General features: G+C 41.0%; 1 protein-coding gene across 2 annotated transcripts in view; it reads right to left on the bottom strand.

The window, feature by feature from the left end:
• The window catches only part of LOC135203652 (SR-related and CTD-associated factor 4-like), a 59238-nt gene that overhangs the window by 44719 nt on the left and 1619 nt on the right, over window positions 1-12900 (bottom strand). For both annotated transcript variants that reach the window (XM_064233506.1, XM_064233505.1), the window contains exons 2-5: window positions 3978-4914; window positions 3430-3651; window positions 632-721; window positions 257-505 (exon numbers count right to left, since the gene is read on the bottom strand). In XM_064233506.1, coding sequence (XP_064089576.1) covers window positions 257-505; window positions 632-721; window positions 3430-3651; window positions 3978-4906 — 1490 coding nt within the window. In that variant the 5' untranslated portion in view covers window positions 4907-4914. The remainder of the gene's footprint in view (window positions 1-256; window positions 506-631; window positions 722-3429; window positions 3652-3977; window positions 4915-12900) is intronic.

Below are 12900 nucleotides of genomic sequence, written 5' to 3'. Positions count from 1 at the left end.
CTCATTGGAATCCTTTATACCATGAGGAGATTATGACTTCCAAATAACCCATTAGGATCCATTATACCATGACGAAAATATGACTTCCTAAAGAAAAAGTAACAACATAATAAAAGTATAAAACAATATGACAGCATAATAAATCCCAGGCAAACAAGTCAAATGTTGACTGTATCTGTTCAACAAATCACATTCTGAAACTAAGAAACAAAGTATTAAAATTTGCTCAGCTGACAAATGTTTTTAAGCAACTTACTTTTTGTCCCGCTGGTAATGTAGATCAGCAGGAGCTGAACGAACCCAAGAATCTTTACCATCATCTTCCTCTTGGAGGTCTTCAGCAGTAATTTCTTCGCTCACTTTGCTACTTGACACATTGCTACTTGATACATGAGTACTATTTTTTATCTCACTTTTCACCGATGGGTTCAATGAACTTGATTTTCTCTTGCTGCTGCTGCTGCTGTACGACCCCTCCTCTGACGATTCTTTCACCATGCGTAATCTACCATACAAAAAATTTCATAAATAAAGCATAACTTAGCTTTGCATTTAATCAATTATCTTTTCCTTTATTTATTACCTTACTTCTTAGTTTATTTTAGCAAACTTCAAAAGAAAACAAACATACTTCTTCCTCTCAGGTGATCGTGACAAAGACATTCCTAGGGAACGCCTTACTGGACTCCTCGAACGTCCTGAACTGCGTTCTCTATCATGCCTGTAAGTTTATTACAAAAGTTTCATCCCGAGAGAAGCCAAATATGATAGCTATTTAAGTATATAACATCTAACATCCCTAGACTATATTTGTATAGTAACCCCAAAATGAAAGAAACAGGGGCTATAATTTGGCAAAGGTAACATACTATATTCGATGGGTACAGAAAGATAAACTTGAAAAACATGAAAAGTTAAAATTCAATAGTACCAAGCTTTGCAATTGTTAACTTCTGAGTAACATTAAATATTAAAAGCCCCTCAAAGCTTTAAAAACCTCAGCTAATTTCACAATTAAGCAAACTTATATTATTATATATAACATAGTGCATACTGAATATTCAACTGTGCTCTCTCATTCAGTATACTACTAACCATAAAAATAAGCTATGAATAAATGGAATGATCTTCCACCAAAGGGCAAATTTCCAATTTTAACTATTTAGTGGAAGAAGCAGGCAATTAATTTCAACATTTCCTGCCTTTGTATTTGTTCTCCAATTCTAAAATGAAATGACAACTATCTATTTGAGTAGTCATCTTTTAGGTAAGTACGCACATCACTTTCCCATACTGTGAAATCCAGTGCAGTAACTCAAACATAAGGTGTTGCCTTTTCATCTTCAGTTTCTAAATTAACTTTGTAGCTGTATTATTTGAAAGTGTTATAAATTCCAAAGGACTATCTTTTATCATGAGATTATTCACATAAATATTTGAAAATTATAAGGAAAGCAGTTTGTAAACAGTGTGTACAGTGGTGCTCAATTCTCGCGCGACATGATTCTTTTTGTATCGTTCAGATTCTCAGACTCAACCTGAAGTTGCCAAGTAGTGCTAAATTTTTTTTTCTAATCTCATGCATGTCAACAAGTTTGCAAATTCACAGCTAACCCTATTTTCCTTATGATTACATAAATATGATCCCTTTCATGCATTGGTATGATTCGTAATCTGCGTGATTTAAACTGATTTTTTTTTACGTTGCTTAGTTCAAAGTGCCGTGTGATTAGGTTAGTGGTGCCATCAGTGAAAGCATACTTAACAAGATCCTCGGACTGGTCAACATAACGTCTGTAGCATTATGACAGCAGATCTAATAAGCTCAACAGTCATATTAATATTTTACAAAGTAGGAATACGAATTACAACCAATTTTCTTTGAATGTTGAAGTTTATGCTGTGTTTAAGCTGCCTGTATGTTGCAAAATGTTTCATAGGCCTAAAGAAATCATCTAAGCCTTCTGAGGAGTAATCTGTTCCTAATGAATTTATTTGTAGAGATTACCTGTTCTTTGAGGAATACGATAGGAATATCTATTACAACCAGTTTTCTTTGAATGTTGAAGTTTTAGGCTTTGTTTAAGCTGCCTGTATGTTGCAAAACGATTTATAGGCCTAAAAAAATTGCTAAGCCTTCTGAAATGTAATCTATTACAAATGTTTTTATTTGTAAAGATTACCTGTTCTTTGAGGAATAAAAGATGATGATGATTTTGATCATATGGAGAAGATGGCTATTATCAAAATATCATAAGTATTAATATGAAGACGTATGGAACACTTGTTTTTCAACTGGTTTAGAATATTATATTCTTAAAAGCCATTCTGGTCGCTTTAGGTGTATAATTTATTTTTTCATAAGGTAACTTGAAGTGCAAGAATGTGTAGATAACCTCATTTGCTTTCTGGCCAGAAATTGTTAATAGAGAGATCTGACTGTTAAGTGTGAAGAAATCTAACACCTAGGCCTAGGAACAATATCTTGGCTTTGACAAATAGGTGAATATTCGCTTGTATGCCATAATTTTTGAAATGTTTAAGAAAGATAACAAATAATTATGTATGAAAATCCAAATATTCCTTTAACACATATAAAGTAAACTTTTTCAAGATAATTTAATTGTTGCTACTCAGTATAGACCTACTTATGTTATATCGGGTGGTTGTTGTTGCACCCACACTAATGATACATCACAAACGCTCCCCTCACACGTTGATATTGGTGGGCGCATTCTACTTTTGTATATACATATTTACATTTTTTTCAGCACTGAGTGTAAAAGCAATCATATAAGACTATTCAAAATTTTATGCTTGCTTTGGAAGCTTTATTAATGTTATGACAATTTTTTTCATCTTTTTTTATTCAACGTTTGACCTGACGCTTCATGACGACTTCATTTTATTAAATGCTTCAGCGATGTGTGAACGAAAGGTTTGAAAATATTTTGAAAATTTTTTCTGAAATTTGCTACATATGACATTTTCTTAGTTTTGAAATATATGACAGATTTCACTCTTATGAAACATATTATGGCCTTATTGTATGCAATAATCGCGTTTCCACATTGAAATAATAGATAAATATGGAGCATGCTAGGTTGCCAGTTACTGAATTCTGAACAAAATCTTATGGAGTCATGTCGCATGAGATTTGAGCATCACTGTACATACATAGAGTATACATTATTAAGCTACCAATTATATTGTAAAGGCAACAATAAACTCGCTAAATTTCCTGAAACAAATAATCAACTGAACCTATAACATTTCCTTAAATGAATTGTATTTTCCCAGGATCTTGAAAATGGGAAAAACCAAGTTCACTTATACCCAAATGATTTCTTTTGGTCCCACCAAGATGATTTAAAAAGTTCAGTGAAGGTAACTAATTGAATCCTCTAAAATTCAGAATCAATAGAGTACCTATCACTTGCTTCCCCCTCTCTCTTCCTAAGAGGAGAGGGATGCCTGCTGGAAAAGCTCTTTCTGGAAGATGGTGCTGGAGAACTCCTGGAGTGCGACCTCCTCACCCGACTGTCATCCTGACCGTGATGCCACCTATCATTTCCCCCAGAGTATCTTCCACGACTGTAATGGTCATCTTTGTGATAAGAGGATTCTCTACTTCCACGGTCACTTTTGTACCTGACAAAAAGAATGGTATTTTACAATGATCCATTATTGACGAATAACAAACTCAATTCTCGCAGCAAACTTACTCTTACAAATGTCTCTTCTTATGACCAGTCACACACAAAATCCCATTCAAAACTGATGCACGTAAAGTGGTTTAACTATATGACAGCAGTTATAACTCACCCCCAACAATGGTTTACATAGTACATATATGATAGCCCTCCTTACCACTCCATGCCTACTAAAATAGGAGAAATGTAATACTAAATAAATATGAGCCATTACACCAATTTCCCTTTCTAACTTTATTCTAACCCAACTAAAAACTACCTTACCTCGAAGAATATTTACAATTCTCTTGACTGCTAGCAGAAGAGCTATGATCCTCTCTCCCACGATCTCCCTCTCTGTAACTTTGTCTTGAAGAGTCTCGTGGCCTTTCACTGGATGATTTGGCACCTGCTTCCTTTGAGTATGGTCTGTGTTTAGACTCCCAGTGTCCACCAATCCCCCACTCACTACCATCCCACCCTTCTTTGCTCCCATTACTTCGAGGGGCTACAGTAGTAGAACCATTCTGAGAGAACTCAGATGAGTATGTAGGATGTGCAGGCCAAGCATAGCCACCATCATCGTAGCATCCAGAATTATAGGGAGGGGCAACTTGAGGGGGAGGGTAAGAATAATAAGCTGGGGCATGGCCCATACTCTCACTGCCCATATAATGGGAAGCATCTGGAGCAGGACCAGGTAATCTTGGAGGAGGACCATGAGCTACAGGCACAGGTGGAAAACTGTGCTGAGCATCATAATGGGGCAAGTTTTGATTTACTGAGGCAGAATAGAAGTCAGCTGGGGCTGGGTATGACTGCTGACCATGATACCCTGAGGGCTGTTTTACACCTGCATTAGCACTGGGCATGGAGTGACTAAATGTATGTGGTGGAGCTCCAGGCGGTGGGGGTGGAGGTCCAGAGGGCGTTGGCGGTGGGGGGCCTAGTGGAGGAGGTGCTCCTGCTGTAATAGGGGGGCCTATAGGAGGGGTAGGTCCTAAGGGGGGTGGAGGCCCAACTGGAGGAACTGGGCCAGCATTAGGAGGTGCTGTCCACTGATGCATGCCATCTGAGTACGGAAGTCCCACTGTGGGGGGAGGGCCAACAGGAGGACTTATCCCAACCGGGGGTGGAGGCCCCCACTGCTGAGATCCTCCATCACCTGGGCAGTCCCAATTTCCTTCTGGTAACCATGGAGACCCTTTATGCATAGTCACTCCTGGAAGGAAGAAAGAAAGAAATATATTTAGTACAATGTTTAACCAACTTGGTGAAAATCAAGATCCACAACAATAATGCTAGAAACACACTTGGGGAAGACCTTCCCTTTTCCATCTACAGAGAATGCACCCTATAATGCATGCTTGCAAGATGACAAAACAACCATTATTTACAGTTGTTCAGCTATTTATTGACATTCCACCACAAACTCTGGAGTTCTGTTAGTAATCATATAAAGAATAGATACAAAAACACTTTTCCCTTAACACTTTATTGATAAATACCCTCACATTAGTAGCAATATCAGGTGGACAGATTACTCATAGTGAGCATCAATATTACATGCCATCAATTTGGGGGAATCAGGAAGGAAAGAAGTTTCATCAGTACTTCTGTAGCCCATAAATTCACCAATGGAAACTTTTAGACTGGTTAAGATAAAAAAAGTAGGCAGCTCATGAGTTAGATGTAATCTTGACTTCAAGGAAGCTTGTAATGCCTCTCTCTCACATGACATCTTTCATATATTTGGGGTTGCTGTTGGTTTTAGTTCTTAACTTTTATGATAGTACAGCAATTATAATGGTAATTTTGCATTATAATTGTAATTTTGCAAAGAAAAAAGCAAAGAAATATTAGAAAATACATGTTTAATCCAAAAAGGTTACTGCATCTTTGATCTAGGTAAATTTATGTAAATATTTTACAAAAAATTTGTTAATGATTTTAGTTCTTATCTGCTTTGATACTGTGTGAGCTGTAATAATAATTTTACAAAATAAAATCACAATTTTTGAAAGTAAATTGTATTTTTCTAACTATACAAACCTGAGGTCCTTTACATAAGGAATTAATATTCAGCGCCAGCTGGACCGGTCGTAAAATTTACTAACAAGGTAGTTTGGCAGTAATTGCTTGTCCGATGGTCGGGAATCCCACCCGATTGGAGGTAAACATACCACTTTTCTTTAGGCCCAGGAACAGAGTGAGGGGTGGCATGAGGTGGGACTATATATAGTTTTGTATAGTTAGGAAAAATACAATTTACTTCCAAAAGCTGTGATTTGTTCCGACACGTAATACAAACCCTCGGTCCTTTAAATAAGGAAGACTCACTTATTGGTGGGTGGTGGAATCTGGGTTCCCTCCCTGATCGTAAGAGCAAAGGGGGGGAATCTAGCCTCTGTCCAACTGATCAGTGTGTGCACTGCAAGATCAGTGGTCAGACCTCTGGACCAATTCATAAGAGGGAGGCAAGCGTACCTCTTATGAATAGCAAGCAAGAACTAGGTCCTATGTAAGAGCCAAATAAAAAGTATTGGGTTTGTCTCTCACTGATGTCTGCTTCCCCCCCATGTTAGGGAAGGGATGGATAAATGCTTCTATCCCTAGTGAAAGGGATAGAATAGAGCTCTGTTACATAGCTTACCTGCATCATCATCCAGTCCAGCATGGTGACGACTGCTACCCTCTGCCCGCAGGGAGAGGGAGGAAAAAGAGGAGGAAGAGAAGCCAGTCACACTTTCATTCACTCTCCATTCATGCAGTCTCACAAGGACGAGATGCTATCTTGTCCGGTGAAGGAGCTGGGTAAGCTACACAACTTGTTGAGCAGCCACCACGGGTCCCAAAGAAAATGTGTTCAAGGACCTGTGGGCAATATCCTGAAGGTAGGAGGAGGTGAAGGCGGTCTGGTTGGCCCAAACCCCTGCCTTCAGTACCTGTGCCACGGACAAGTTCTTGCAGAATGCAAGGGTTAGACCAATGCCTCTGACTTCGTGGGCTCTTAGACGAAGGGTACTGGTGTCGGCACTCCTGTCCGAGTCGTATGCATTCCGGATTACCTCAAAAAGCCAGAAAGAAACTGTGTTCTTGGACACTTCTTTCTTGGTCACCCCGGTGCTAACAAAGAGGCGTTGACACTCAGGCCTCAGGTGTCGAGTGTTCTTCAGATAGCGCCGTAGCACCCTCACAGGACAAAGCAGCATCTCATCCGCATCATTACCAGTGAAGTCTTCCAGGGAGGGGATCGTGAAGGACTCGAACCTGGCGTCAGGGACTGAAGGGTTCTGAGTCTTCGCTACGAAGCCCGGGACGAAATCTGATCCCCCTCCCCCGCCCCAAGTGTTTAACATCGAAGGAAAGACCATGGAGTTCTCCTACTCTCTTCACTGATGCCAGGGCCAGCAGAAAGACGGTCTTGACGGTCAGCCCCGTCTGATGATTCTCGGAGCAGCTCGTAGGGTCTGCGAGTCAAGTTCCTAAGGACGAGAGTCACATCCTACCCCAGGGGCCTGAGTTCCCTAGGTGGGCAAGACCTCTCGAAGCTCCTCATTAGGAGTGATATTTCCATGGAGGAGGAAACATCGAATCCTCGCAGTTTAAGGACTAGGGCCAGGGCGGCTCTGTAGCCTTTAACCCTCTTAACGCCGAAGCGGTAAAAAAAAAGTTGTCTCCTGTGTGCCGGAGGTGTTTCAGAGTGACCGCGGAAGCGGAAAAAATATTTTTTTCAAAAAATTACAGCGCGCTTAGTTTCAAGATTAAGAGTTCATTTTTGGCTCCTTTTTTTGTCATCGGCTGAAGTTTAGTATGCAACCATCAGAAATGAAAAAAATTATCATTATCATATATAAATAATGCGATATATGATAGCGCAAAAACGAAATTTCATATATAATTGTATTCAAATCGCGCTGTGCGCAAAACGGTTAAAGGTAACAAGTTACTTTTTTTTTCGTTGTAATGTACACTAAATTGCAATCGTTTTGGTATATAACACATTGTAAAACGATAAAAGCAACACAGAGAAAATATTATCACAAAATAATGCATGAATTCGTAACGCGCGGACGTAAACAAATATTTTTTTCAAAAATTCACCATAAATCTAAGTATTGTCCTAGAGACTTCCAATTTCTTTCAAAATGAAGACAAATGATTGAATATTACTATACTGTAAGAGTATTAGCTTATAATTGCAGTTTTCGACCATATCTGACGAGTTAAAGTTGACTGAATGTCAAATTTTTTTATATATATATTTTTATATGCAATTATTTCGGAAATAAGAAAAGGAACAACCTTCAAATATTTTTTGTTTTATTCTACATGAAATTGCGCACATTTTCATATATAAAACTCTATGAAATGCCTAATATGAAACAGAGCAAATATTCCGAGAATGGTACGTACGCATTTCGGAGATTTGTGGCGGAGAATTAACGCGCGGAGGGAAGGAATTTTTTTTTTTAAATTCACCATAAATCTAAATATTGTGCTAGAGACTTCGAATTTGTTTCAAGATGAAGATAAATGACTGAATATTACTAGACTGTAAGAGTTTTAGCTTACAATTGCGTTTTTCGACCATTTCGGTAGAGTCAAAGTTGACCGAACATGGTTTTTTTCTATTTATCGTGATTTATATGCAAATACTTCAAAAATTAGAAAAGCTACAACCTCCAATTATTTTTTGTTGTATTCTACATGAAATTGCGCACATTTTCATATATAAAACTTTATGTACGGCTAATTTAAAATGGTGCAAACATTACCACAATCGCACGTATGATTTTTTCAGAAGTTACCGCGCGGACGTAAAGAAAATGTTATTTTTTTCATAAATTCACCATAAATCGAAATATTGTCTAGAGACTTCCAATTTCGGTAGAGTCAAAGTTGACCGAAGGTTGAAATTTTGGCAATTATCGTTATTTATATGAAAATATCTCAAAACTGATAAAAGCTACAACCATGGGTTGTTTTTAGTTGTATTGTGCATGAAATTGCGCACATTTCCATATATAAAACTTTATATAACGGCTAATTTTAAAATGGTGCAAACATTACCACAATCGCATGTATGATTTTTTTCGTTAAGAGTTATCGCGCGGACGTAAGGAAAAAGTTTTTTCATAAATTCACCATAAATCGGAATATTGTGCTAGAGACTTCTAATTAGTTGCAAAATTAAGGTAAATGATTGAATATCACTAAAATATAAGAGTTTTAGCTTACAATTGCATTTTTCGACCATTTCGGTAGAGTCAAAAGTTGACCGAAGGTTGAAATTTTGGCAATTATCGTAATTTATATGAAAATATCTCAAAACTGATAAAAGCTACAATCATGAGTATTTTTATTGTTGTATTTTACATAAAAATGCGCACATTTTCATATATAATACTTCATGTAACGGCTAATTTACAATGGTACAAAAATTATGTCAAAGTGACGAAATAATTCACGAGATGTGTCACAGATACTTTTTAGTGCGATAAGAAAGAAATTCGTGCTTACGCGCCTGCGTAACGATTGTAAACAAAACAACACCTTGATCCGTGAACTCCCAGCATCCCCCAAAGGCGCGTGATTCAAAAGTTTTAGGCTGGTAGGCCTATAAGTATTTTTCCGCGAATTTTAAAAAAAACTTTTGTATGTCGACGTAAAATACGTCCAGTCGGCACCCGAGAGATAAAAAATGTCGACGTAAAATACGTCCAGTCGGCGTTTAAGGGTTAACTGCAGAGACAGAGAGGAGCTTCTCTCAGCGAAGAAAGATGAAGAAATCCGATACTTGCTGAAAAAGTGACTCTGAGCGGAGAGAGACCCCATCTACAACACCAACCACACAAGATGGACCACTTTCCCTTGTATACTGCTGCAGAGGACTGTCTGAGGTAACCAGCCATCTCTGTTGCTGCTCGGTGAGAAAAGTCTCTCGCTCGCAAGAGATGGTGGATAACCGCCAGCCGTGAAGACAGGGAATGAACTGCTTGGTGGTACCGTTCTACGTGCAGTTGGCACAGGAGGTTGTGCCATGGGGGAATCTCTCGGTGCCTCCGAGAGAAGAGCCAGCAGGTCCAGATACCAAATGGCCTGTGGCCATTTGGGTGGCACCAGAATCATCCCAAGATTGCTGGTGATCAGCACCCTGCTGATCACCTTGCGAATCAGGCAGAATGGGGGAAAGCCGTACATTACGAGGTTGTCCCACGGGTGTTGGAACGCGTCCTCTGCAGCTGCCCATGGGTCCGGCAAAACTGAGAAGAAAACCTGAAGTTTTTTGTTGTGCCAGGTGGCGAACAGATCCACAACTGGACACCCCCACAGGTCAAAGAGCCTTTCCACCATGTCTGGGTGGAGAGACCGTTCGGTCCCAATCACCTGATTCTGGTGGCTGAGCTTGTCTGCCACATTCCTCTTACCTGGAATGTATCTGGCTGACAGCTTTACCGAGTGAGCTACTACGGCCCACTCGTGCACCTGCATCTTCAACTGGTGCAACAGGAGGGACACTAGGCCCCCGTTTGTCGACATATGCCACTACCGTGGTGTTGTCGCTCATCAACATCACTGAGTGTCCCATCAGTCATTCCCGGCTTGGAGTGCAAGGAATGCAGCCTTGAGTTCCAGGAAGTTGATGTGAAGGTGCTTGTCATGATGGTTCCACACTCCTGCAACCAACAACTCTACCAGGTGTGCGCACCAAGCCTTGGTCGATGCGTCTGAGAACAGCAGCATCTCCGGAGGGTGAGTGCACAGGGGCACTCCTATTAAGAGGTTCCTGTCCTCTAGCCACCAGGCCAGGTCCTCCCTTACTTCCTCCGTGAGAGGAACCAGGAAGGATTGTGGATCCTTTAGTCTCCAGTGAAGAGACCGCAGGTGAAGACGCCTGTGAGGGACTAACTTCTCCAGTGACGACAGGTGACCGATCACGACTTGCCACTACTGAGCTGACTACAGGAACCGTCTGGCTGCCTCCCTGAACCTGCTGATCCACAAGTCTGCGGGGAAGACTCATGCTGCTACCATATCAATTAGCATACCCAAGTACTTTATCCTCTGCTTGGGCTCGAGATCTGACTTCTCGACAATCACCAAGATCCCCAGATCGCGGCATAAGTCAAGGAGTCGATCTCTGTCCTGTAGCAACTGCGAGTGGGAGCTCGCCAAGACAAGCCAATCGTCAAGATACCTCATCAGACGCATCCAGACTGAGTGGGCCCAAGCCGACACCAGAGTGAACACTCGCGAACACCTGTGGGGCAGTTGAGAGGCTGAAACAAAGTGCCCTGAATTGGTACACCGTCCCGTCGAGGATACAGCGGAGGTACTTTCTGGAGGACTGATGGATAGGTATTTGGAAATATGCATCCTTCAGGTCCACCGAAAGCATGAAGTCGTTCTCCCAGATGGAATCGAGCACTGAGCGTGCTGTTTCCATCGTGAACCGAGTCTGGCAAACAAATCAGTTCAAGGGAGAGAGATCTATCACCGGTCTCCAGCCCCCCCGAAGACTTCTCCACTAGGAAGAGTCGGCTGTAGAAACCCAGCAACTGATCTCGCATGATCTCCACGGCTCGTACATCTGAAAGTGGACCAGGTGCGAAGTGAGGGGTGGCCGCAACTCGAAGGGTAGCAGATATCCCTCCCGAAGAACATCCACTACCAAGGTCTCGGCTCCGTAGCACTGACAAGTTGCCCAATGGCTCCCCAGGCAACCCCCCCCTTCCGGCAGCAGGTGAGGGGGAACGCCATCCCTAGCGTTTCCTCTCTTCGGCTTCCGCTTAGCAGGTTTCCCACGGGAGTAGGAGGCTTGGGAGAAGGGCTCTGAATGACCCACTACCCACCTCGGTAAAACTGAGGGCTACTACCTCAGCCCTGTTTCCGCCCAGTCGCCAACTGAAATATTTACTGCCTTTCCTTTCTATGCGTTTGTCTTTTAACTATTCATGTTTATTTACAGTCTTCTGCTTGTTTTCAGTCCATTCCCAGGGGACTGTTACCACCCTATACAGGGTGCCCATCTCACCCATAAACAGGTAGCCCACTATAGTTACCAAACCTAAAGGGGCAAGGTAGTAGTTCTGTTTTATCAATTTCTCACATAATTTGGTAAATTTCCCTTATCTCACCTGTAGTGCATCACATAATCCTGCACCTTTTTTTTTCTTATATAGCCCTAACATCAAAAAACAACAAAATATCTCCATGCAACATTCTTCCTTGATAAAGAAGTAGGTATAAGCCAGGGTAAAATACCAGGTGACCTGCCTCAACCGTAGCGTGACCACCTTCCCGAAAAAATGCTCTAAAACGTCCTGTAAACCAGGACAAGATATTATCGTCAAGAGCCAGCGTTCGTCGAAGCAACAACACGAGACCTCTACTTTCCTCTCGAAGAAAGTTTTTTCTCCCAAGTCACAAATTAAGGTCATCATTTCCGATTTTCGGGAAGGTGGTCGCGCTACGGTAGAGGCCGACCATTCTGTATTTTATCCTATTAGCCTATGTGATTTTGGCATGAAGCCTAGCACTGGGAAAATTACATATGAGTTTATATTAGACAGAAAGATAAATGTTAAAAACAGTAAAATAGAAAGATAATTAAATTTTAAACATTCCTTCGAATCGCCTACATTTTAACAGGGACGAATCCTATCCTAACCTAGGTATTTCTACAGAAGCAGTCCGCACAGACTGCAAGGAACGTAACCGCGGATACGACATCCACTAGGGATTGGGGCGTCCAATGAATTTCGCCATGTTTAGTACTGGCCCCGGGGGGGGGTTAATTACAGTCATCCGAATAAATATTACTTAAAATTAAAATTCTTGTTCAGTAGGTAATACTGCATAGAAAAACCGCAACTGCCATAGTCAAGGTCGCCGCGGATAAGTACTCTACATCTACCCTAACCTAACCTAGCCCTATCCTGAGGGGACGTACAATGAAATCTACTAGTACTAGGTAGACCTGTCCAGACACCCAGAAAGAGAAATGGAGCGCATTTTTTGGCCCTAACTCTCACACTTTACTGGGTACTTTGCTTAGGGTATGCTAAGTTACTTAGCCAGGTCATATTACCCTAAATTTAAACGTACCCTGTGCATGAGCTCTAGCCTAAGTCGTTACGGAAGTCTTAGCTTACCAAGACTTAACACGTTGGTGTTGGAAATTCAACTCTACTCTACCTAAAAC

The sequence above is a fragment of the Macrobrachium nipponense genome, chromosome 36 (assembly GCF_015104395.2).
Source record: "Macrobrachium nipponense isolate FS-2020 chromosome 36, ASM1510439v2, whole genome shotgun sequence".
NCBI classification, from domain to species: domain Eukaryota; kingdom Metazoa; phylum Arthropoda; class Malacostraca; order Decapoda; family Palaemonidae; genus Macrobrachium; species Macrobrachium nipponense.
The sequence above is the reverse complement of the archived record's forward strand: the minus strand, read 5'-3'. Positions and strand labels throughout refer to the sequence as shown.